Below are 25934 nucleotides of genomic sequence, written 5' to 3'. Positions count from 1 at the left end.
GAAGGGGACCAGTTTGGTGGCCTCAGGATTGCATCTGTCTCTGTTTTTTGTGGATGATGTGGTAATGTGTGCTTCTTCAAGCCGTTATCGCACACTGTCACTGGAGCAGTTCGCAGTCGAGTGTTTAGCAGTCGGGATGAAAAGCAGAATCTCCAATTCTGAGACCATGGTCCTCAGTCGGAAAAGGGGGGAGTGTATCGTGGGGTCTTGTTCACGAGTGAGGGTATAGGATGGAGCAGGATATTAACATGCGGATAGGTGCAGCGTCTGCAGTGATGTGGTCCCTGTATCGGTCTGTCGTGGTGAAGAAGAAGCGAGGCCGAAAGTCAAAGCGGCCGAAATTAGCACAGATAGGGTGAGAAGCTCGGTCATCCAAAAGAGACTCAGAGTTGAGCAGCTGCTTCTCCAGGTTGAGAGGAGCCAGATGAGGTGACTTGGGCATCTGATTCTGATGCCTTGATTCTAAAAGCAAATAATCGGGATGAAATTACTTCAACATGTCTACTCAAGCATTGAGTGGAAAATAAAACAGAACTGTGGCCGTTATTGAAGCCCACATGTTCTAGAGTCATTTGCAGAAAGGCCCAATCTATCCAGTAACGCTTTCTCAGCATCCAAACTGAAATATTGATGGATTCCCATCAACACACAGGAGGCTGATGGGTTGATCAGACACGCACAGGGTTGGGTCCTTCCCTTCTTTATGCATAAAACAAATCGCTTCAGACTCCAAGTACATAATTTTGCACTTTGTGCCATGCATGTTTTTGGAATGTGGGAGGAAACCGGAGTACCCGGAGGAAACCCATGCAGGTACGGGGAGAACATGCAAACTCCACACAGGAAGCCTGCAGCCGAGATCGAACTGACGACCTCTGCAATGTAAGGCCATTGCGCTAACCTGTCATCCACCATGCTGCCCGTGTTGTTTTATTTTTTAGATGAAAAATTATTTTTTTAATTTGACATCTGATCAGCCTCCTCCTCATTCAATTCATCAAGATTAATTGAATTAAGGAAGATTTTAGTTTTTATTTTCTTTCTCCTTTAACATAGTGTTCTTTTTGTATTGATTGATAATCTCTCAAATTTCCGGATCTTGTTTTCCATCTGTGATTGTTCTGCAAGGCTCTCTTATTTTAATCTAGAACAACATCATGATTGTTAACTTGAATGTACGTCAATAGGTTCTTCGCAGGTCCTATTTAACCATGTCCATCCATCCATTATCTGTACCGCTTTTCCTCAGTAGGGTCGTGGGGGATGCTGGAACCTATCCCAACTATCTTCAGGCAGTAGGCGGGGTACACTGTGAACTGGTTGCCAGCCAATCGCAGGTTAACCATGTCTTTATTTAGAATAGATACATTAGCTGTCCAATATTATCGCTAAGTCCTCACTAATTGCTCCATTAGTGCTGTAGAGCAGTAGATCTTTGGGGAATTTGAACTCAAGTCAACAGCAAGTTTAGCAATATGTGCTCTCAAAACACAGTTATAATCTCCCCCTATTAGACAATTCCCTCTGCTTTTCTGCTATCGATGATGCAATATCCTATTCGGCCAATTCTCATCAAGTATCACCCTTCTTCACCTCTGAAGATCCTCTCGTAAATAAATAGCTTTGCTGAAGAGAAGTGTGACTCACCCTTTTCTCCCATTTTGTTATGAGGAGTATATTACACGCCTATACCCATTCGCTCCTTAGCTTCTCATCAGAGAGATGTGTTTCCTGGAGCATTTTAACTGGTTCAGATCTGTTTTCCCTCTTAATAGAACTCACCAAGACCTTAACATTTAACATTTAACAACTTGCTTAACATACTCCTGTATTTTAACCTTATATTTATTTATTCATTGATTACAAAAAAAAGTAACGATTAGCAGAGTAATGGCCTAATTCAAAACTTGGGACAAAAAGAACATATACAGCTGATGACAGAGCAAACAAACATTTACAGAAAAATTTGGGCTTCCACATAACAGGCTAATTCCCAAGCAGGAGGAGGGGGGCAGAAAAGAGAAGAAGTGGCAGTAAACAGGCCAACAAATAATTAGATTAGATGCTAAAGTATATAAATAAATTGATCAAATGACGCGCTGCAGGAAGACGACATCAGTGGGACAGATGCCTGCCCAGTCGGTCAATGCCTTAAACTTCCTAGTGGGTCACCGTCACCTTATCCCCCAGCCGGGGGTAAGGGGGCAGAAAAGAGAAAAGAAGCGGCAGTAAACAGGCCAACAAATAGTTCAACTAAATGCACATGAGTATAAATGCGTCTTTAATAGTGTTTTGAACGTTTCTACTGAGGTGGCGCCTCTAATACCTGAGGGTAGTGCATTCCAAAGCATTGGTGCCCTTCTTCAAGAATTATTGCAATAAATGGAAGATTTGAAACCGGCGATAGTTGTTGAGGTTCTCTGGGTCGAGGTTTGGTTGCATAAGTAGCGGTCGGATAACGGCGGCCCTAAAAGCTGCTGGTACTATACCCGTGGTAAATGATAGATTAATTATATTTAAAACAGACGGTCCTAGGGTCGTAAACAGTTCTTTAATTAGTTTGCCAGGAAGCGGGTCGAGCACACAAGTTGTCGGTTTTGCCGTACTAACCAATTTTGTTAGGCTTTCAAGAGATACTTTTTTAAATTGAGATAAGCTTATCGGACAGTTATCAGCCCTAATGTCCCTATTAACACCATTTATCGCAGAATTCAACAGAATTTTAAAAACAGTGTCTTTAATCTCATCACGAATGCACTCAATCTTCTGAGTAAAGAATTGCATGAAATCGTGAGCTGAATAGGAAGAGCTATCCGAGGTTGGTTGCTGTTGTGATAGCATTGCTACGGTATCAAATAAATATTAAGGGTTGTTTTTATGTAAGACAATTATTCTAGAGAAACAATTAGTTTTGGCTAAATCGAGTGCTTCCTTGTATATTAGTAATCCTTGTATATTAGTAAACTATCGCACCATGCCTGACGGAAAACCTCAAGTTTGGTCGCACGCCATTTACACTCAAGCTTCCTACATGATAGTTTAAGTATGCGCGTTTCCTCTGTAAACCACGGAGTAAGCCTCTTTGGACGGGTTTTAGTTTTTAAATGTGCTACGGAGTCAAGTGCATTTAACAGAGCAACATTAAAGTTGTTTGTAAGATCATCAATTGTACCAATATAATTAGGAAACGAAGCAGTTGCTAAAGGGAGTAGCTCAGAGAGTGCAGCGGTGGTTGAGGAGCTAATATTGCGGCTGCTATATAGCAGTCGTATATGGTAATACAATTATTTTTGAGGATGCTAAGCCTCGGGTTAATACCAAATCTAACGTATTACCATTTGTATGCGTCGCTTCAGCTATTATTTGCGTGAAACCAAAGGTATCAATTTTTGTCTGAAACGCCACGGTAAGTGGTTCAGACAGGAGAGTCATATGAATGTTGAAGGTGATGATAAGTATATTATCCGCATAAGTTACCAAATCAGCCACAAATTCAGAAAATTCATCTAACAAGCCCGAGTACGAGCCAGGGGGACGGTAGTAAAGAACGGCAAGATAAAAGGGCAGCGCGGCTGTGGATCGCATAATGAGAATTTCAAATGTTTTAAAAGAATTGCTAGAACGAGGATTAAGTTTTAGATTAGATTCGGAAATGAGGGCTACACCCCCGCCTTTCTTATGAGGACGCGCAACATGTGAGCTCACAAAGTTTGGAGGCGAGGCCTCATTTAGCGGTAAAAACTGATTTGGTTTTAACCAGGTTTCGCAAAGACCAATCATGTTAAGATTATGGTCTCTAATTAGGTCGTTAACTAACAGTGCTTTCGATGAAAGCGATCTAATATTTAAAGAAACGAGTTTCAATCAAATAGGTTTATCTAAATTATTCTGCGCGACACGACTCCTAGTCATAGTATTAATAAGATTGCGTTGCCTAGGTTCTCGAGCAACTTTAAACGCGGCGAGAAATTATGACGGTCGGAATCCGATAATTATTTATCATCTTTTGAGTGCAATTATTTTGAGAGAACGCCTCGTCGTCGATGAGACCGACCGAGGAGGAATGCTTAAACCCATCATGTATTGCCACCACAGTAGAAATTGTATCAGTATGTGATGCAACAGCGTATGGTGTGTAGCGCTCAAATCTAGAAGAAAAGCTATGTGTGTTGTCTAGCATATCGCTAGTTAGCTCTAGCCTGACAGACTCCATACTCTTCCTTACAGGCTCGCTATTCGCCTGCAACCCGACTTGCTCTGATATGAACAGTCATGGAAGGCTCAAACTATAATTTATGTTTCTAGAAAGAGTGATGGCGCCTTCCCAGTTAGGGTGAAGGCCATCCATCTTCTGCAGGTCAGGTCGGCCCCAAAAAGAAGGCCAATTATCTACAAACTGCAGTCCCTGCTCAATACCACAGCTAGCCAGCCATCGATTAAGCGAGAATAATCTGCTAAACCTCTCATCATTGCCTCTCGCAGGCAGGGGGCCAGAGACAATTACTCGGTCAGCCCGAGCCACACAGTACAGGGCTCTGTCACCTGACCTGAAGGCAGTGTCACGGGCCTTGAGGAGCGAGCGAACCTGGCCTGACATCCAGGGTTTCGCATTTGGTAAGGTCCGCATGGTCTTGTTCAGGGACACAGTTTCCATGCAGAACTTGATGTAGTCCAGTACACACTGTGTGTAAACATCAAGGTCCTGATGATCAAAGAGGTCCCAGTTGGTGTCTTGAAAGCAGTCCTGTAATTCACTCATGGCGGTCTCATGCCAGGTTTTCACAGTCTTTGTGGTGGGCCTGAATCTGTGTCTGAGAGGGGTGTACGCAGGTGTGAGCAGCAAGGACAGGTGGTCTGACTGGCCGAGGGGGGTGAGTGGGATGGTTCTGTATCCGTGCTTGATGGTTGAGTACACATGATCAAGGGTGTTGTCTCCCCTTGTTGGGACTTGACATGCTGGTGGAACTTTGGGAGTACAGTCTTTAAATTGGCCTTCCTACTATATGAACGCCATCAGGGTGGGCCCGCTGTTGTTCATTGATGACGCACGCGAGTAGCGAGAGCGCCGTGCTAGTGTTAGCATCGGGAGGGATGTGAACAGCAGTGACTATCACTACTGTTAGCTCCCTTGGGAGAAAATAAGGCCCGGCATTTAACGGACATGTACTCGACGTCGGGGGATGCGGGCTTCTCAACGATCATGCTGTTATTGCACCAGTTCTCATGCACGTAAACACAGAGCCCCCCACCCATGCTCTTACCGGTGTCTCTCGTACGATCTGCGCGATGAGCGAGCGCCCGGCTAGCTGGATGCTAGCGTCGGGAATGTTGGAGTGCAGCCAGGATTCCATTATGATGATCACACAGCTGTCTCGTTCATCGCGGTTTCCCAGGATTTGTAATTCCAGATCGTCGATTTTATGGACTACATGATGTCCTGGTGGGTATATCGATACTGTGCCACAGCTGGTGTTAATAAGACCGAGCAAACAAATAAAAAGGAATAAAGAGCACTGGACGGGAGAGTCCATGCACGCCGCCATCTTGGAAAAAAAAAAAAATCGTCACGTACAAGCATTCTCTTCTTCTGTACCTTTGGTGAGAAATCATGGTCAAAGAAAATCTGTACTTCATTATACATTACTGTCCTCTGGTCCCATAGTTTTAGTAATGAAGTTTACTTGACAAAGTAATACAAATACTTAAAGGGGAAGTCAACCTTAATGACTTTTTTGCAACAGTAAAAGCCTAGGCTCGGTTGTTCAAAACTTGGTTATTTTAACCACTGGTTAAACTAACTGCTGGTTAAATTCTTAACCTGCTGTCAGATAACCGATATGTGTTTTTAAAAACGGCACCATCAAAGTTAATCATGTGGTTAACGTCACCACTTATTGCCAGTACTGTAATTCCCACAATTACTAATTTAGTTTACCTCATTTTGTTTACTTTTTGCATAGGGGAGAAATAAATTGCCAAACGATCCAGAGCACTCCTAGGATAAAAAACAACTTGAATTTCTCGACTGACGAGGACAATATTTTTTAGGGTACGTCTGAAGCCAGGGTGCATGCTCCTGCTTTGGCCGATCCGATAATGATGCGTTGTAATAGACAGAGGTGTTGGCTACTCTGACGAAGAGCCAAATATATGTTCAGCAAGATTGCCCAAAAGCAACCTCCTTCGAATCCCTGGCGACGAAGCATAAATGTCCGTTTACAAATAAATCAAATAATACCAGAATTCTCCATATTAGTGGTTACCGTATAAACACCAAATTGTTATTATTATTGTATTATATTATAATTATTGTTATTATTATTCAATTAAGACAAAAAAACAAACACCACTTGTCAATCTAATGACTAATGAATTGTTGTGTACATTTACGTAGCTACGGTTTGCAAGCACAAGTATCTTTGCTGCGACCCAAGAATGAAACAATCGACAAATAATGCCCCTGCACCAAAAAAACAGCTCCATTGACCCCAAATTTCGCAAAACAACTTTGATTCCCCCCATCCCTTTGCGAAAAAAAACAAAGCAGTGTGAGTGACTGGCACTCTGAAACAACAACCGACACGTTGAGGAGAAGAATGTACTTTACTGTAAACTAGAGAATGCAATTTCTGGAGAAATTGCGTGTGAAGCCTGAGGAGTTGAAGCCATCTGGGTGGAAGGATGAAATGATATTGAATGATTTTGAATCATAGAGAATGAAATTGAATGAGTTTGAATCGTAGAGAATAGAATTGTATGATGATGTGGAATGATAGTGAAGGATGGAAGGTGGAAGGATGTTGAATGATAGTGAATGATGTTGAATGACACTAAATAGAAATGTAATGTCCCAGTCCAAGATGGCTGCCTCACTGGGGTGTTCAAGGTGAATCAGAGGTTAATCACTTAGTCCAATGTGGCTGTCAGTCCAAGGGCAGTTGAATGAGCTCAAACATTTGAATTTCTAAGTGGAATGACGTAAATGTTAATGGAAACTGAAAGCATGTGAATGTGAAATGTTAAGTCTAATTGGACATGAATGGGGATTTTTAGGGTGAAACGTGAAATGGGAATGCATGAATACAGTGAATGACATGAATAATGTGAAAGGAGTAACAGGAATGTGAAATGAATGACCTGAATGTCTTGAATTTCTAACTGGAAGCATGTAAATGTGAAATTTTAACTGTCCCATTGGAAATGAATGGGGATTTTTGGGGTGAAACATGTGAAATGGTGAATTATGGGAAATAGGTGAAGACATGAAAAATGGAAGCTTGCGAAAATGGAAAAGAAGTATAATCAAATACTTTCACGTCAGGGAGGTCGTTCAGGGTTGCAGAGGGAGACTGTTCCAAAACACAAAAATACTGAAGACCACAAACTGGTTCTGTAATTGCCCAATAAGGTGCATTTGATATGGTGCATTTTTGTGGTTTGTTTGCCTGTGTAGATGCGGTGTATGGGGTGTTTCAGTAGAGTAGCACCTTAGTTAGTAGACTGTCGTGCTCTGTAGTTTCAACCTACAGTGCAGTTTACTAACCCTGGTCTCTGCCGGGCACTCAACTCTCACCTGTGGCTCCAAGTAGCTGTAGCATGCGCAGCGGCCACACCCCGGCAAACCGCTTCGACAGGCGGGCTAAACCAGGTGAGGGGCCAAGAACCTTTGCTCTTGGTGGACTCGGGCTATGTCTGGCCCAGCATGTGAAGTCTGGATTATGGCGGAGTGGGCGGATAAACTACATTTAAGTGAAACGGACACAAAGGCGTCTTCACAGCAGCGCATTGTGGAATGCACAGAGAGCACAGTGAGACACTTAGAACACTGATGGTCATCCACTGCATCCAACTCCATCCCCGGCCGTCCTGACCATGTCTTGCTGCTGGATATGGATGGTGCTTGGACGAGAGAGTGAGGTCGACGAGCTGCACAACTCCTCCTCACTTAAATCAAAGTGTTTGTGCAATTCATCTTTCATCCTCAACATACTATATCATTCCCAAGCCCTGTGGCGACAGACGAGAGGCGAAGCGTCAGGTGTGGGCACATTGGCAGGCGTAGTTTCAAATCTGCACACAGGCGACTCAAGTCATATGGTCGTTCCCCACTGGAATGGAACAGCAGTGGAGTCCGGCAGCCGCTTGAGTGACTGAGCAGCCCTCTTTAGGATCACACTGCTCACCTCCTTAGCATGAGGAAGGGGCTAGAAAAGGTGCCCTAAAAATTGTCTGTTCCACCTTCCCCCTAGCCAGACTACCGCGACTGGCGGGGACCCTACACTTGCGGTCGAACTAACAAGAGAAGAACAAAAAGCATTCCCCTGAATGCAGCAGCATGGAATGTGCGCACCCTACTCGACAGAGAAAACACCGACAGACCTGAGCGACGAACAGCACTTGTCGCAAGAGAACTCAGCAGGTACAACATTGACATTGCTGCTCTCAGCGAAACAAGACTAGCAGGAGAAGGAGAACTTTGTGAAAGAGGAGCAGGCTACACTTTCTTCTGGAGTGGCAGCGAACCGGAAGCCAAGCGGGAAGCCGGAGTCGGCTTTGCCATAAAATCCTCACTGGTCAGCAAACTAGAGGGTCCGCCCAAAGGCATAAACGACAGACTGATGTCTCTGAGAATCCCCCTCTCACATGGAAAGAAGTTCGCCACCATAGCTAGTATTTATGCACCTACAATGACCAACACTGATGAGACCAAAGACAAGTTCTATGAAGAACTGAGTGCCCTTATCTCAAGTGTGCCTACCAGTGACAAATTAATCATCCTTGGCGACTTCAATGCGAGAGTAGGCTGTGACAGCGACTCATGGGATGGAATACTCGGGAAACATGGGGTGGGCAAATGCAACAGCAACGGCCTGCTGCTCCTGCAAACCTGTGCGGAACATGATCTGCTCATCACCAACACAGTATTCCGTCTTCCCACTCGAAACAAGACATCATGGATGCATCCCAGGTCAAAACACTGGCACCTCATAGACTACGTCATTGTTAGAAGGAAGGACAGGCAGGATGTCCGTGTCACCAAAGCAATGTGTGGCGCGGAATGTTGGACAGACCACCGTCTCATTGTGTCCAAGCTAAATCTACGCATCCAACCTAAGAGGAGACCACAGGGCACAAAAAGTCTGAAACGGCTAGCAGTAAACAAGCTTAAAGCCAACGACATCAAACAGCGCCTCAACAATTCCCTAGACGAGCAACTAAACACAATCTCTCTAGAGAACAAAAATGTTGAGGCTGCATGGTCAACACTGAAGGAGGCCGTCTACAATACAGCATACACGTGCCTTGGACCCTCTGGAAAAAAGCACAAAGACTGGTTTGATGAGAACTGCAACGAAATCAGCCAGCTGCTAGAAGACAAACACAAGGCTCACAAAGCCCTCCTGGATGATCCAACCTCTACAGTAAAGAAACAGACATTCAGACACAAACGGAAAGCCATCCAACAGCGGCTACGACAAATGCAAGACACATGGCTGAGCAAAAAAGCACATGAAATTCAACGTTTTGCCGATACCCATGACATGAAGAACTTCTATAGCAGTTTGAAAGAGATTTATGGGCCAACATCATCCTCAGGACCATCTCCACTTCTCCACAGTGACGGAACAACACTGATCACTGACAAAGAGGACATCTTGAAGAGATGGACCGAGCATTTCGACAGTGTGCTAAATCGCCCCTCAGCCATTAAAAATGAAGCCATCAATCGACTCCCACAGATACCAACAGCAAATTCCCTTGATGATGCACCCACAGAGAGTGAACTCCTCAAGGCCATAAACCAACTGTCTAGTGGCAAGGCACCTGGCGCAGACAGCATCCCTGCAGAAATCTACAAAAATGGCGGTAGTATGCTCGTCCACCGCATGAGTGAACTCTTCAGCCTGATCTGGAAGCATGAATCAGTTCCTCAGGATCTCAAGGATGCCTCAATAACCCACTTGTACAAGAGGAAAGGAAACCGGCAGGACTGCAACAACCATCGAGGAATCTCACTGTTGCCAACTGCAGGCAAAATTCTAGCCAGAATCCTCCTCAACCGTCTGATAAAACATCTTGAACAAGGCCTGCTGCCTGAGAGCCAATGCGGTTTCCGAAAAGAACGAGGCACCATTGACATGATTTTTGCTGCCAGGCAACTGCAAGAGAAGTGCCAGGAGCAAAACGTAGATCTGTACTCTGCTTATGTTGATTTGACAAAAGCTTTCGACACCGTAAGCAGGGAAGGTCTGTGGAAGATAATGGCCAAGTACGGTTGCCCTCCAAAATTCGTCACCATTGTCCGTCTCCTGCATGATGGTATGATGGCCAGAGTCACTGATAACGGGAACTATTCTGAACCATTTGAGGTCACAAACGGAGTGAAACAAGGCTGTGTACTGGCCCCGACACTGTTTAGCCTGGTGTTCTCTGCCATGCTGACTGATGCTTTTGCTGACAGTGACATCGGCATCGGCCTGAAATATCGGATGGATGGCTCAGTTTTTAACCTCAGAAGACTCCAAGCAAAAACCAAGGTCAAGTCTGCCACCATCAATGACTTTCTTTTCGCAGATGACTGTGCACTGAACTCCATCTCTGAAGACGACATGCAAATAAACGTGGATAAATTTGCAAAGGCCTGTACCAACTTTGGCCTCACAATTAGTATCAAGAAGACCGAGGTCATGCACCAACCAGCCCCTGGCAGAACATACGCTGAACCAAACATCACAATCAATGGACAACGATTGAAAGCTGTTGACAAGTTTACGTACCTTGGGAGCATACTTTCACGGAATGCTGTCATCGATGACGAAATAGACGCCAGACTAGCCAAAGCTAGTTCCGCCTTTGGTAGACTGACCAAAAACGTGTGGGATCGCCGAGGCATCACTCTAGAGACCAAACTCAAAGTATACCGTGCTGCTGTAATCACCACTCTCCTGTACGGCTCAGAAACTTGGACAGTCTACAGACGCCATGCGACTAAGCTGAATCACTTTCACGCCACTCGTCTCAGAAAGCTGCTTGGCATAAAATGGCAGGACAAAGTACCCAACTCAGAGGTGCTTGCTCGTGCAAAACTCCCAAGCATCCACACTCTCCTGAAGAAATCACAACTGCGCTGGGCAGGTCATGTAGCACGGATGCACGAAACCCGCTTGCCCAAGAAACTTCTTTTCGGAGAACTGCAGTGTGGAAAGCGCTTCTGCGGAGGACCCAAAAAGCGTTTCAAAGACACTCTGAAAGGGTCCCTCAAGGCCTTCGGTATCAATCCTGACACATGGGAGAAAGCAGCACAAGCCCGGAATGAATGGACGGCCTCCCTACATGACGGTGCCAAGACCTATGAAAACGAGAGAAAAGGTGCAGCGGAAAGAAAACGGCAAGCGAGAAAAAACAAACAAGACAAGTGCCCGTCGCCTACCTCCATCCCCTGCCCATACTGCAGAAGAACTTTTCGTGCAAAGATAGGACTGATCAGCCATCTACGCACCCACCAAGAAGGATGAAAAGATGGTCCTCGTCGAATCGACGGACGAACGAACGAACGAACGAGATGCGGTTGTGGCTCTGCAGTGCCACCTTGTGGCGTTTACATGTAAGTTTGAAAGGCGTTATTTCTACTTCTTTCTTTTTTTGTGATTCAACTTCAGGGTTGCTTCACTTCCAGACGTGCTTATATATTGTCAGAGGAGCCGTAAAAAAGCCATCTATAAACACACAGTAGGTATAGAGCAATAATTTGTTTAATTGTATTATCAAAAGATTTGACATTGTGATTTTTTTGTTATTTTGCATTCTCCTTAGCTCAGAGTCTTGATGCATGTCCCAAGCTAAGGCAAGCGAGCTGACTGTCGGAATCATTAACCAGCGCCCTTTGAAAGCGGGATGAGGTGCGGTAATGTATAATATGTTAAATATATTAAAAATGTAAATTATTGGGCTACATGAGCTGCCAACGTTTCTGTGGTGCGTGTCCCAATGATCCTAGAAGTTGTCTGGAGCTTTTTGCCCCTGGTAGGGTCACCCATGGTAAACAGGTCCAAGGTGAGGGTCCAGACAAAGCACGGCTCCCAAAAAAACCCTTATGACAACAGAGATATTTGGACTGCAATTTACCTTGCCTGGACGCGGGTCACCGGAGCTCCACTCTGGTGACAGACATGGAAGTGGGGCTCCTTGGCGAGTGCCTGGTGGCCTGCACCCATGGGGCTCGGCCGGGCTCAGCCCTGGCTACAGAAACGAGCTCTTGGGACATGGAATGTCACCTCCCTGGTAGGGAAGGAGCTCAAGCTGATGTGTGAGGCCAAGAAGTTAAGACTTGACATAGTTGGGCTTACCTCCACTCACAGCTTGTGCTTTGGTACTAGTCCTCTCGAGAGGGGTTGGACACTCTTCATGCCCAAGGTGAGAGGCACCGAGGAGGTGTGGGCATACTTATTGCGCCCCCGGCTTGGCGCCTGTATATTTTGGTTCACCCCGGTGTATGGGTAGCCTCACTTGCCTTAGGGTCAGGACGGGTCCTGAATGTTGTCTGCGCTTAAGCACCAAACCACACATCAGAGTACCCACCCTTTTTGGAGTCTTTAGAGGGTGAGCTGGAGAGTGCTCCGCCTGGAGACTTTCTCGTTTTGCTGGGGGATTTCAATGCTCACGTGGGTAGTGACCGTGAGACGTGGAAGTGTGTGATTGGGAGGTACGGCCCCCCTGGACTTCCGTGCTGGTCATGGATTGTCCATAACAAACACCATGTTCAAACATAAGGGTGTACATGTGCACTTGTCACCAGGACACCCTAGGTCGCAGTTCGATGATCAACTTTGTAGTTGTGTCATCAGATTTGCGGCCGCATGTTTTGGACACTCGGGCGAAGAGATGGGCGGAGCTGTCAATTGATCACCTTCTGGTGGTGAGTTAATCCGATGTTGGGGGAAGACCCTCACAATACATTTGGGTCTGCCGGGAACACTTGGCAGAATCAGAATCCCCTGTCAGAAAGCGCTTCAACTACTACCTCCGGCAGAACTTTGCCCACGTACCGGGGGCGGTGGGGGACATTGAGTCTGATAGGACCATGTTTTGTGCCTCCATTGTTGAGGCAACCGATCAAAGCTGTAGGCGTAAGGTAGTTGGTGCCTGTTATGGCGGCAACCCCCGAACCCGCTGGTGGACACCGGCGTAAAGGGACGCTCTCAGGCTGAAAATGGAATCCCATCGGGCCTTTTTGGCCCCTGCGACTCCGGAGGCAGCTGACAGGTACTGACTGGCCAAGCAGAATACATTCTCAGTGGCAGCTGAAGCCAAAACTCAGGCGTGGGAGGAGTTAAGGGAGGCCGTGGAAAACGACCTCCAGACGGCTTCGAGGAAATTCTGGTCCACCATGTCATGTTTGACATGCCTCTACAACATTGTGTGGACATCGGGGACAGTGCCCCTAGATTGGCAGACCAGGGTGGTGATCCCACTCTTTCAGAAGGGGGACCGGAGGGTGTGTTACAATTACAGAGGAGTTACACTCCTCAGCCTGCCCGGTAAGGTTTATTCAGGAGTGCTTGAGAGGAGGGTCCGTCTGAAGGTCGAATCTCAGATTGAGGAGGAGCAATTTGGTTTTCGTCCTGGCCGTGCAACAGCCATACTCTTAGCGGGATCCTCGAGGGAGCATGGGAGTTTGCCGGAGCAGTCTTCATGTGTTTTGTGGACTTGGAGAAGGCGTTTGACCGTGTCCCTCGGGGAGTTCTGTGGAGTGTGCTTCGGGAGTATAGGGTACCATGCTCACTAGGACAGGCTGGTCCCTGTATCACTGATGCCAGAGTTTGGTCCACATTGCCGGTAGTAAGTCAGATTTGTTACCAGTGAGGGTTGGACTCCACCACGGCTGTCCTTTGGAACCGATTCTTCTCAGAATTTTTATGGACAGACTTTCTAGGCGCAATCGAGGCAATTCGGGGGTCCGGTTTGGTGGCCTTAAGAGGACCCAGACGAGATGGCTCGGGCATCTGATTAGAATGCCTTTTGGACGCCTCCCTGGTAAGGTGTTCTGAACATGTACCACCGGCAGGAGGCCCCGCGGACAACCCAGGACAAGCTGGAGAGATTATGTCTCCCGACTGGCCTGGGAACGCCTCGGGATCCCTCTGGAAAGAGCTGGAAGATGTGGCTGGGGAGAGAAAAGTCTGGGTGTCCCTGCTGAAGCTGCTGCCTCCGCAAACCGACCCCGGATGAGTGGCAGAAAATGGATGTATGGATGGATAAAAATCGCACAAAGAAGAAAAGAATCGGACCACATCCTTCCTTGACTTTAATAAAAATCTGTGATGGCCATTGCTTTTCATGTTTGGTGGACTTGTCTTGCAGGGCTTGGGCAGCGTCCTTGTTCTACGCCCAGGCACGCCCCTGCAATTTCTGGCGCGGGCCCCTGCGCACCTGCAGCTCATCAGCACAATCAGCAACAGCATAAAAGCTCAGCGCAGCCAGGAGTCAGGCGCCGGATTATCCCGTTATACCCGTGGTACTTTGGCCGCAGTTGCATGAAACAGATTGGCATTGTTGGCGCTGTCCTTGGTGCTCGTAATAACTCTGTTCTCTTGTGTGCTTCCTCAAGCCTTCTTCCTGCCCGCCCAAGCCCGTGACACCACCGCCTGCCTGAGAAGACCAGACCGCATCTCCCACCTCATCGCCTGACCTGCGCCCTACGGACCCGCTGCCTGCGCTTGCTTCCCGCCGCGTCTACCACCCCCTCGCCTGCCCTGCAGAACTCCGGACCCGCTGCCTCAACTTGCTTCCCCACAAGTAAAATCCCATCTCATATCCAGGTTGCTCTTGGGTTCCTTTTCTCTCACCATTACGGTTCCCCAACCCGTGACAAAATCACTATGAACAAGGCAGTATAAAAAAAAACATTTACAGAAAACCAAGCACACACCGACCAGTAACTCCTCTGGACATCAGAAGACACTACCGCACACAAAATCTCTGTAATTAGAATGACATACAAAAAGCTCTCACATGCTGCCAATTCGCAGAATGAGCCATCAAAAAAGGAAAACAACAAGCCAGGCAAATTGAACAGAAGGAAAAAGAAAGGAAAGCAAAGAACACACAAGAGACCAACACAGAAAATAATCATAGAACGATTCTATATGTCAGAGAATTAACGGAACACATCCACCGTGTCATGAGGAAGACAACTATTTGCGCAACCAAAAGACCATAAAACACCGGCCAACAAATGCAACATTATTTACGAAATCCGATGCAAATCCTTTCATGAAAAATAATACAACATTGGGGTCGTACGGTCACAATACGTAAAAAAGAGCACCAAACAGAATGTGAAAAAGAATCAATAGGACATTACACCAGAAGCAAAACAATAAATCAGCCCTGACTGACCAGACAGAATACCAAGTCAATGTATATTAGAAGTAATTTAACTCAGCATATTGCATATAAGAATAACAAAGTCCACAATCAAGACGTGTGTGTGAGAAATTGCACTTGAGTTGCAAACAAACTAAACAAATTTGCCAGACGGATGAAATTAATTGAATGACATGATGCCTCAACTCTCAAGGTTGCTAGTTCAGCAAAATTAATTACAAAATACATTCATCTTTGTGGTTTATCACCATATTAGCGTGAGGCTAATAAATAGGACATATCAGTGGCCTACTGTTACTGCTACATTCATGGAAGGTGGGAAATCTTTAGGTGTTTAAAAAAGGCAGAGCTAGGCATTCCTCACTGACTTAGTCCATCTGTACGTTCTCGTCAGTATTTCAGGCCCACCAAATGGCGTCAAGAGCCGACTTATCAGTACCATATCACATGCAGGTGCCGCACATCTGAAACGCAGCTGAATAAATAGAAAATAAAATTGGCGCGTATACCTTTCACTCCCTGAGATCTTAAAGACCATGTGTGAAGTAATCGTGACCCACCGTATTTTGAGTAATAAATCTATTTTAAGAATACTTGCGTTAGTTTTTTTTTAATGCAAATGTCATTCATAATTAGACCCATAGCAACGCCTAAAAAACAAAAATGCTTTTGTTCAGCAATCGCCGGTATTCTTCGGGAATGACTTCCCTCTCAGAACGACCAGTCGCTCGTGTACTGCATTGTTTATTGTCCGCTGAGCTGCTCAAATGACATTGTTGCAAATGTGCGGTGGATGTAGACATGAGCAATGCATGCGGAAATGCACATCCATTGTTCTGATTATAGGCGCATCAATTACGACTCGACATCTGACCTATCCAAGGGAATGCTTCGGCCCACACTTGCAGTGCAAGACGACGAGTCAGGAGTGAGCAAGAGAGTGGGGAAAAAATGGATAAGGATGTAATTCTCCACTTGAAGATCTGTTGCTGAAATATTCTTTTGTGGCTCAAAGCTGCTACTCATTAGATAGGAATCTTTGTTTAGACTTGAGATTGACCCCCACCAACCTTCCTTTCCCCCCAGCAACCCTAATTAACATTTATTGAATATCTTGTAAATGCAGTTTTTTTTTAATTCATTGGATGAAAAGCATCCTGGGGTTAAACAGGGGCTTGACCAATACATAGGCGGGGGACTGAGAAAATAACTTCTAAATATATTTTAGATAATGTTTAGATAAAATGTTGTAGCACCACCCTTGATGAAAATAAAGTAGTAGTTTTCAAAATGAAAAGTAAAATGTCGCCAATATAATATATATATCTTATCGCTTAGCCTTAGCCTGTCAATTTATATCCTTTGAATTTATGCTTTTACTATTATACACATAGTATGAGACACGTATTGGCATTCGAGTGTGTAGAAATAGATAATAAAGTAATAGGAACTGTTGTGGGTTGTATATTATTATTGTTATTATTACAATGAATGAACTAGACTCTCTGGATTTCCCTCCACATTGGGGCGTGTTTCAATTGCCGCGGCTGAGTTAAGAATTTTCAAAAATGTAGCCGAAGACTTACCTACACTCCTCAATGACTCAAAAAAGTGGTTCAGTGATCAGAAGTATCAATTATTATATTGTAATATAATGAGCTAATTGCCAACATCATCCATTTAGGACTTCCAAAAACAATTTGAAATGTGGACTCATCAAACCACAGCACACCTTTCCACTTTGTGTCAGTCGTTCTCAGATGAACTCGGGCCCAGAGAAGCCGGCGGCGCTTTTGTGTGTTGTTGATATACTTTGTGGCTTTAGCTTTGCATCTTAGAGTTTTAACTTACATTTGCAGACGTAGTAACTAAATGTGTAAACTGAAAAAGTTTTTATGAAGGGGAGAAAACACTTCACACTATTACCTCATTTACCTACTGATGATGCAGCATCAGAAGCCGGGAGGAAGGATACAACCTCTACGTGGTCTCCCGGACGAGTCGGCGGTCCCCCGTCGACGACGAATGTATCCTGCCGGCACCCATATTACCCCACGACTCGGTCCGAAGGACCGGTCAGGGAGAGGGCGCCGCCACTATCTCCTGCCACCTTTTGGCTATGGCTCCTGCGGTGCCCCGACTCATTCCCCTCCGGCAGAGGATTTTCGGCGACGCACCTCCCCCTCACAACGGCCTCTCCACCGAGCCGCAGAAGGTGATTGCGCTAGCTGGGCGAACCTTGGGAGGTTCCGCCCAGGCGCCAGCCCAACAACAACAACAACAACAGCATCAGAAGCAACTGGGGGTTCAGTATCTTGGTCACAATGGACGAGGATCAAACCCCAACATCTGAGCCAAGTTGTCCCCATAATCCATTATAAATTAGGGACTGGACATGATGAAAGCCATAAATTCCTTACAATTGTTGAGAAAGATTGGACTATATCTGACAGATGTTTACAAAGTGGGGAACCTGGCTCTATCCTTGCTTGAAACAACTGAGCCTTTCAGGGATGCTCCTTTCATAACAAATCATTACATTCACTTGTTTCCAATTAACTTGTTCACCTGTTTGAAACAGGTGTTTTTTAATATTTCCAGAACTTTCCCTAATTGTTATCCAGCCCCAGCTTTTTTGGAACGTATTGCAGGCATCAAATCCAAATTAAATAGAAATTTGTAAATATTTATAGATTATTGTATTCTGTTTTTCTTTAGGTTTTATACAATGCCCCACCTTAATTGGAATTCGGGTTTGTCCATTATTTTTGGTAATAAATTAAACAACAAAGTATCAGAAGAGCTGTTGAGGAGACAAAATGATACAAAGCTGAGCCAGTTCTCTAAAAAGAGGAGAGTTTCACATAACTAGTAGTTTTATCATGCCAGAATCTGATTGTGTTTTAATTAAAATTACAATTGGTTGACATAAATAAACCAGTTTATTTGTGTATTTGCAATTATAATATACCTTGACCTCAACAAGAACTGTACTACGCACTGGCTGGTTGATTGCTGCAGCAGCCTGAAGGTGAAATGTTAACAGTGAACACTTTCACCCAGCTGGTGGAGTGCATTTTGAACACCACACAACCAAGCTATTATAAGACTTTTCAGGATGAATGAACACACACATCCACACAAATATACACTTCAGTAAACACAGACAATCATCATCTACACCCTGATTGCTTTCTTGCTCTCGCTTGCTCACACAAGAAATCAGCAATCAGCAAGACATGCCCCTTCCCTTAATACTAATGACACTGTTTCTCTTTTAGTAGAGATGCTGCATTGTCGCTGTGATGATATGGATTCTGATGGCATACACACTCCATCAGCCACGGGCTTGCTTTCAGCCGCTGGCTTTGTTTATGTGGAAAACCGTATTCATGTGAATTACTATTGAGAGGTAGCAAAATCAAATGTGTTGTGCGATCAGGGGGACTCAAGAAAAAAATAGTCTGTCATTCCAAAATTCTTTGCCCTTGAATATTATTCTAAAGCTATAGGCAATAAACACATTTTATGATGCAACAGGAACACCAGCAACTTATCTCCCAGAGGTGAAAGAAATTGATGTGGACTAAATCACTTAATATTAAGCAGAGGTATTCAATTAAAAGTCACAGAGGTCCACGACTAAAATTTCTTCCAATTAAAAGGTCCGAACCAAAGTCCAACTTCCCTTAATGTCTAGCCTATGTTCACATTTTTAAATAGTTTCGATATTTAGTCATTTTCAACAGAGCGCACTTATATACTAAATATTTAGCAATGTTCCCATTAAACACCTTTGCCAGTCAAACAAATATAAGGCCTTTATTTCACATTTAAGAAAATGCGGCTCAAGGAACTTAAGGGTGCCACTTCCAGAAAAAAACAGTAAAATATCTCCTGCAGAAATATATCAAGTGCAAATCATTGAGTTAACATCTTTTACCTTTTTTTCCTAAATCAAAGAGTTATCAGCCTAAAAAAACGGAAAGCCTAATTATCCAAGTAAAACAGGTCGACATGTTCAGTACACAATGAATAAAAATGGCTGTCCTCGTGAAAAACTAATTCGAAATGAGCTTTGACACCACCTTTTCTTTTGAATATTTTTTAACTTCTCTTAATGAGAAAAATGAGTTCGTGACTGCCCTGCCAGTGACTTAAATCTGGGTTGGAACGGAGTCAGGGCCATTTGGTAGATTATTTCACACATCTGGGCTTTGTGTTTTCCTTTATAAATAATGTTTGTGCAACTGCATTTAAGCACTCCTTCACAACTTCCTTTTTTATGTTTCCCCAAAATCCATGATACTTTTAGTGAACATTCGTTTGCATGCCACTGGGCTGTAACCGAAAATGTAAAAATCTGTTATACTGCACTCGAAGTTCGATGTTATTATGTGCGCTCAACTCAAACTTCAGCGGATAATTTTGCACAAAAGGACGGTGCTTTGTTTTGTAGTGGCGCTTCGCAATGTTGCGACGGTTTCGGAGCATATGATGCACACTGGTTTTGTATCGGCTGCAGCCAGAACGAAACTAAATTTCTCCGTCCATCTATTTAAAACAACACGCATCGACCTTGCTAACTTTTTAGCAAGGCATACTGTCAGCAGCCCTCTCTTGCGATCTGCTGCGCAATTGGCAGTGGATCGTAAACAAAAGATATGATTGGCTCAAATCAGTGACGCCATTTCCGTATTAACTAGAATTTCAGCGTTAACGTTTGCAAATGCGCCCTGAAAAAAATTCATCATAGATTGGTCATGGGTCCAGTCCGAACCATCTGTCGGTCCGCATCCAGACCACGGTCCCCCATTTGGTGATGCCTGATATAAAGGGTACCTCCGACAGCCCATTCGGAGGTATTATGGGGAGAAGGAAAAACATGGTAAAGTTGGATAAATATCTGGTGTTGTCTTGTGTTGTATTTGCCAAAACAGCACATCTGTAAACCCCTGGTTAATTTTAATGCAAGGGGGCATAAAAGGAACGGATGGGACGTCACGTTACACTTTGCACTGTTCACAAATGTGTTAGTGAGCAAATGTGACGTAATTTTCCGTTCACAAAGGATTCAGTGAGAGAACATGATGTAATTTCACGTTCATGAATGAATTAGCGAGAGAATGTGGTGTCATTTCCCGTTCACGAATGATTCAGTGAGTATTTTCCGTTAGCCAATGATTCAGTTAGTGAACGTACTATACTGCCATTCTCGTTCATACAATACAAATGTAATGTTTTTGTGTGGGTGTTTTTCTTGTTGTTGTTTTGGGGACGGGTGAACGATTTGGTGAATAATGTTTTGAACGATTCTTTTTGAAGAACTGATTCTAAGGATTCAGTTCACTGAAAAGAACTCTCATGCCCATCATTACTGTCTACCTCATGAAATCCAAACCAGTACTGTTAAGTGTGTCTCTTGTGTGCTTGTTTGAAGCCGATACGACAAACGCCCTCTGAGGAGATCATGTTGCAGAACAAGTGACTTTTTTGGTCCAACCTTTACTTTGAAAGGAGAATTGAAAACTTCCTGTTGAATTTATCTGGGAGTTGCCAATATTTTTCATTAGGGTGTGCTCAAACAGTTTTTTTTTTAGTTTTATTTATTTATTTTTTTAATGATATTGCAATTGCGCCCATTCCTGATGTGCGAGAAACATTTGGTGAGTTTTGAAGCATGTTAAGGAATTAGATTTCAAAGAGGTGGCTGTAAAATAATAACGTTGATTTAGAAGCGGTTCTGCTGACACCAGTCCACAAAACCCTGCGTAACCCCTCTGTAGTTCCGATCGTCTCCGTCAGTGATGAGGCAGACAATCGCAGAGTCATCAGAGAACTTCTGCAGGTGACAGGTGGAGGAATTGTATTTGTAGTCCGAGATGTAGAGGGTGAACAGGAAGGGAGCCAGAACAGTTCCCTGCGGCACTCCCGTGCTGCAGAGGAGCACGTCAGACACACAGCCCTGAGTTCTCACGTACTGTGGCTGGTTTGTGAGGTAGTCGTGGATCCATGTGATGAGGTGGTGGGCCACTCCCGCCTGCTCCACCTTGTCTCCCAAAAGGGTGGGCTGGATGGTGTTGGAAGCACTGGAGAAATCAAAGAACATGATCTTCACCGTGCCCTCCGCCTGCTCCAGGTGGGAGAGTGAAGTGTGGAGCAGGTAGATGATGGCATCATACACACTGATGCCAGGCTGGTATGCAAACTGGAGTGGGTCCATTGAGGAGCTGACCAGGGGTCGCAGATGGACGAGGATCAGTCTCTCCAGGGTCTTCATCAGATGAGACGTCAGCGCCACTGGTCTGAAGTTGTTGAGCTCCTTCGGATGGGGTGTCTTTCGAACCGGAACCAGGCAGGATGTGGGGGCTGCAGCAGGGGAGCCTGAGCGGGGTCAGGCATTTGATCAAACCTATTGAAAAACAGGTTAAACTCATTTGCCCACTGAAGCCGTCCAATTCCACGACAGCGTCCGGCGTTAGCTCTGTTAGCCACGACTCCGTGAACACCAGCAAGCTAGCCTCCCGGACAATCCTCTCGTGCCGGGTTAGCGCTGTTAGCTCGTCCATTTTATTGGGGAGGGATCTAACATTCCCCATAATAACGGACGGGAGGACGGGGTGGTATCGTCTCCTCCTTGCCTGGCGTTTATCCCCCGCACTGCATCCCCGTCTCTTCCTCCTCAGCTCGCGGGGGATATCGGGTCTCGCTCCGGGAGCCGACGCAGGGTTAGCACGGAGTGCTAACAGCTGATCTCTTGAGTACACGATCGATCCATAGCTCCGAGTTTCGTCTCCGGACACGATCGCGCAAAAAACAGCCCCCAACAGCAGTAAAACCACGGCAAGTTGTATGTCCATTGTTGCGATGAGGTAAAATAAAATAAAGGGAAAAAACACACGAAAAAGGCTCAATAGTGAGCCACGCTGCTGTAAACAGGCAGCCACTCGCGCGGCGCCGGAACCGGAAATGAATTTCAAATCAAATTAAATTTCTATATTGAAATATGAGCATCAGAAATGATTCAAGAAAAACAATCATTTGACAAGAATTTTTGGGGGATTATAACCAATGCTGTTATTTAGGAAAGTAACAGCACCTTGGATCAGTACAGGAACATGAATACACTTGTATGCCCACACACCACCCCAAAAACAGTGTTTACCCTTCAAGAGTTTCCCCAAAAAACCTTCAAAGGAATTTTATATCAATCTGCTAATTTTTGCGATCCAACTATCTGCCTATTCTCTGCAAATAGCAGGGTTCCACTGCACTCCGCCGTACTTTCTTCAAACATTTTAAACTTTCAAGACATACAAGCTATATAACTATTTCAGGTGAGTGTTGAAAGCAGCATCTGAAAATGTCAGAAATCACTTCAATAATGTCAATTCAATTCAGCAGAACAAGTCAGAACCACAGTACCTACATATATAATAAAAAAAGGACATTGAGATAGAAAAAAAAAAAAGAACCAAAGGCTAATGCGTTCTATTTGATTTCATTATAGTACAAAGGCTCTTGGTCATTTTGATGTCAGGATGTGCTTGAAGGTTGAGGAAGAGGAGGACCCAAATGCTGGGAAGGGAGGCAGGAGTAATAGGAGTCTTTATGTGACGAAAACAAAAAGGCAAACAAGGCGCTGGAATAAAAAAGTAAAATATCAAAAGTACAAAATAACATGTCTCAACAAAACACAAGGACTTAACATGAAAAGGTGAGGCGGGCAGAACGACAACTGACATGGACATGAACATCTTACAGGGACATTGAACCGACAAGAACTGAAAGCAAACAGGGAACTTAATACAAACAAATTAACAAGACAACGAGGGGCACCTGGACAAGACTCAAAGGGTTGGAAGGAGCTGATTGGCGAACACTAGGACTTGGGTAAATGAACACAGGTGGACACAATGAGCATGAAAATGACAGGCCAAACACAAAGAAAAAACATGAAACTAAATATTAAACCAAAAACAACAAAGACAGCTCATGACATTTAGGGTCCTTTAAACAAATGATTATAATGATAAAATATGCATTTCTCCTTTTTCTATGGCAACGGAAGGAGTTCTATGTCTACAGCCTCTTCTCAGAAATGATTGTAGAATCATAGAACTTTATACCTTTCCAGTCCCTCTCAGCGAGTGCTCCGGGGAAATTCCTCTCACAGCCAGATATTCCTTATCAATACGGATAAATTCCATTAGACAATGCTCAACTGCTTTCACATCCTCTGTTGACCCATTTTGTTTTGACTTTTTAGCACCTTTAAACATAGATTGAAAAGAAAGCTTAAAACAAAGCAAGTTTGGAAATTGAAAACATGTCAAATATTGTGACGAGGAAAGAGCACGCCAGATTGACTTTCCTGCACTCCCATCATTTGTGCCAATTTACCAAAGGATATGGGTTGGTATTCATAGGTTGCCTGTAAATATAGTGCAAAAAACGTTAGCACAATATACATTTCATTATTGATGCGTCCTGATTAAAAATGTTTTTTTAAATCTCAATAAACCATAACAATAGCCAGATATGGGCACTTTACATTTTTATCATTGCCGTATTTGTATCATTGCAGTATTTTCTATCATTCAGTATTTTTTAATCATTGCAGCATTTTTATTTCCCCTCTGTACCATGGACAGACATTAGGAGTGTTTCATTTCACTTGTATATGTTGTGGGATGTAAGTGTGTATATACATGGGGATTTATGTATATATGTATATACTGTGCATATTTGCATGCTTTTTATGAATGTCTGAAGCTAACGTTATACATTAACGGCTACATTACGCCGCCGCCTCTGTGTGATCTATATCTTTGCTGCTGTAACGTAAATTTCCCCCATTGTGGGACTATTAAAGGACATCTTTATCTTTTATCTTTATCTTTATTTTGCCAGTCTGTCCTGTATGCTTGTATGCTGTTCAGAGATATTTTTGGTTTTGATTTGAAACCGTGACTCTAAGGAGTGTGGTGACCAGTGACACCCCTCCCCTGACGTTGTCGATTAGATGTTTTGCCATAACATAATATTCTCTCATTGGTCTGAAGTGCTGCAACTGGCAGAGATCCATTATTTGTATGGGTGCTGGCATGCACGAGCTAGCGTGTGCGAGCTAGCGTGCACACGCTAGCGTGTGCGAGCTAGCGTGTGCGAGCTAGCGTGCACGAGCTGGCGTGCGTGAGCTGGCATGCGCGAGCTAGCATGTGCCTCGTAGTGCGTGAGCTGGCATGCGCGAGCTAGCATGTGCCTCGTAGTGCGGCGAGCCCAGTGTAAGTATTAGATACAGAAATAGCACCCTCAACTTGTGCTGCGCCCTTTGATACAGCGCGTCTTTTGGCCGTAAAAATACGGTAATACTCTTTTTACTAGTGGGATTCACTGATTAAGATTGTTGTGTTTATTTTAATATACTTTTAGCATGATTGTTTTATAGTGTATTTATTATTATTACTTATTTATTTGTTATATGTGCCACTAGTGTGTTTTTATTGGAGAATTTATTATAGGCATAGTGTGGGTTATTGGCACTGTGGATCTGGAGGCTGTATTTTCATTAGTGGTTTTCTGCCCAGTGTCAGAGTCCTGACCTTACATGCAACTCTTTTTAACATTATTAATTATGAAAAATAAATATCTGGTCTATATTAGCCTCTGTCGTCTTACTTTCTTCCACTGTGAACCTGAAGTGGGAATAAGGCTGGCCGTTATGACCTCGAATCAATATCACGGTAAATTGAGCAATTTTACTTCGAAAACGATAAATGCACGATAAATTCCCCCAAAACCTTTTTCTGCAAATGGCTTGCTCCAAGGTGCTGTCATGCCATGTGCAAAGGCCTAGATTTGTGTAAAGGTCTCTTGTAAATAATATAAATAATGCCATGTGCAAAGGACCTAGTGTGGACTGTAAACAAAATGCTAAATAAAATGAAAAAAAAATGTCAATGCAAGCCAAATAAACAAGTTTGCATTATCAGGAAAATGTGCCGTCTCGAGTATTCTGGTGCACAGTCGCCACTTGTCTATATAATGCACAGTCAGGCTCAAACAGGGATCCATGTTGCGACTCGACCACAAGTCGGATGTGGTTGCAAAATGCTTGACATGTCTAAGCTCCCATGCCGATGTTGTCCATAGTCGGAAGTGCGGTTTGCGAAAAACATTTTTGTACCTCTTGCCGGCTACTTTCATTAGGCATTTAAATACTGTGCACTCCACTGTAGCTAGATGAGCTATATCTTTAGCTATGTGCTAGTCTATCGCGTCCACCAAGTTCCAAGTCAACAGCGTGGTTGTGTTGTAGGTGGTGAAAAGGAAAAATCTTTATGGAACCCACAACATTACCAAACGACAGATGTCGAATTTCTTCAACAGGAACAACTTCAACTAACGTTACTTCTTCAGTCGTGTCAGCCGCTTCTTAATTTGAATCGCCAGCCACGACCGCGTCTGCAGTTTTCTTTTTTGTTCAGATGGGTGGAGTCATGTGACTACACGCGCTGTAACTGTATTAAAAGGGCATGAAAAAT

The 25934-nt window shown here is 44.3% G+C and overlaps 2 protein-coding genes across 2 annotated transcripts; both read right to left on the bottom strand.

Moving 5' to 3' along the window:
• Nucleotides 1-211: 211 nt before the first annotated feature.
• LOC148334288 (uncharacterized) lies at nt 212-4627 on the bottom strand. Its single transcript, XM_088299876.1, has 3 exons — nt 4505-4627; nt 3336-3843; nt 212-462 (listed from the first exon to the last, which is right to left on the bottom strand). The coding sequence occupies exons 1-3, from the start codon at nt 4625-4627 to the stop codon at nt 212-214; spliced, it is 882 nt and encodes a 293-aa protein (XP_088156002.1).
• A 14644-nt stretch (nt 4628-19271) lies between these two features.
• LOC148334287 (uncharacterized) lies at nt 19272-23619 on the bottom strand. The gene is made up of 2 exons (XM_088301217.1): nt 23517-23619; nt 19272-21799 (listed from the first exon to the last, which is right to left on the bottom strand). Exon 2 carries the CDS (start codon nt 21665-21667, stop codon nt 21119-21121), a length of 549 nt encoding a protein of 182 aa, XP_088157343.1. The 5' UTR covers nt 21668-21799; nt 23517-23619; the 3' UTR covers nt 19272-21118.
• Nucleotides 23620-25934: the final 2315 nt, after the last annotated feature.

Source organism: Idiotropiscis lumnitzeri, chromosome 7 (genome assembly GCF_059441095.1).
Source record: "Idiotropiscis lumnitzeri isolate Australia: NSW breed Sydney's pygmy pipehorse chromosome 7, RoL_Ilum_1.0, whole genome shotgun sequence".
Classification (NCBI taxonomy): Eukaryota; Metazoa; Chordata; class Actinopteri; order Syngnathiformes; family Syngnathidae; genus Idiotropiscis; species Idiotropiscis lumnitzeri.
Note: the sequence above shows the minus strand (reverse complement) of the source record. Positions and strands in the feature narration are given on the sequence as shown.

Coding starts and splice junctions, on each gene's coding strand:
- LOC148334288 (XM_088299876.1), bottom strand. CDS start 4,627: ATGCGGACCTTACCAAATGCGAAACCCTGGATGTCAGGCCAGGTTCGC. Junction 3,844..4,504: donor GTGTGGCTCGGGCTGACCGA/GTAATTGTCTCT, acceptor GTTTCTTTAAAT/ATTAGATCGCTTTCATCGAA. Junction 463..3,335: donor TGAAGCGACGCATACAAATG/GTAATACGTTAG, acceptor ATTTGCTTTTAG/AATCAAGGCATCAGAATCAG.
- LOC148334287 (XM_088301217.1), bottom strand. CDS start 21,667: ATGAAGACCCTGGAGAGACTGATCCTCGTCCATCTGCGACCCCTGGTC.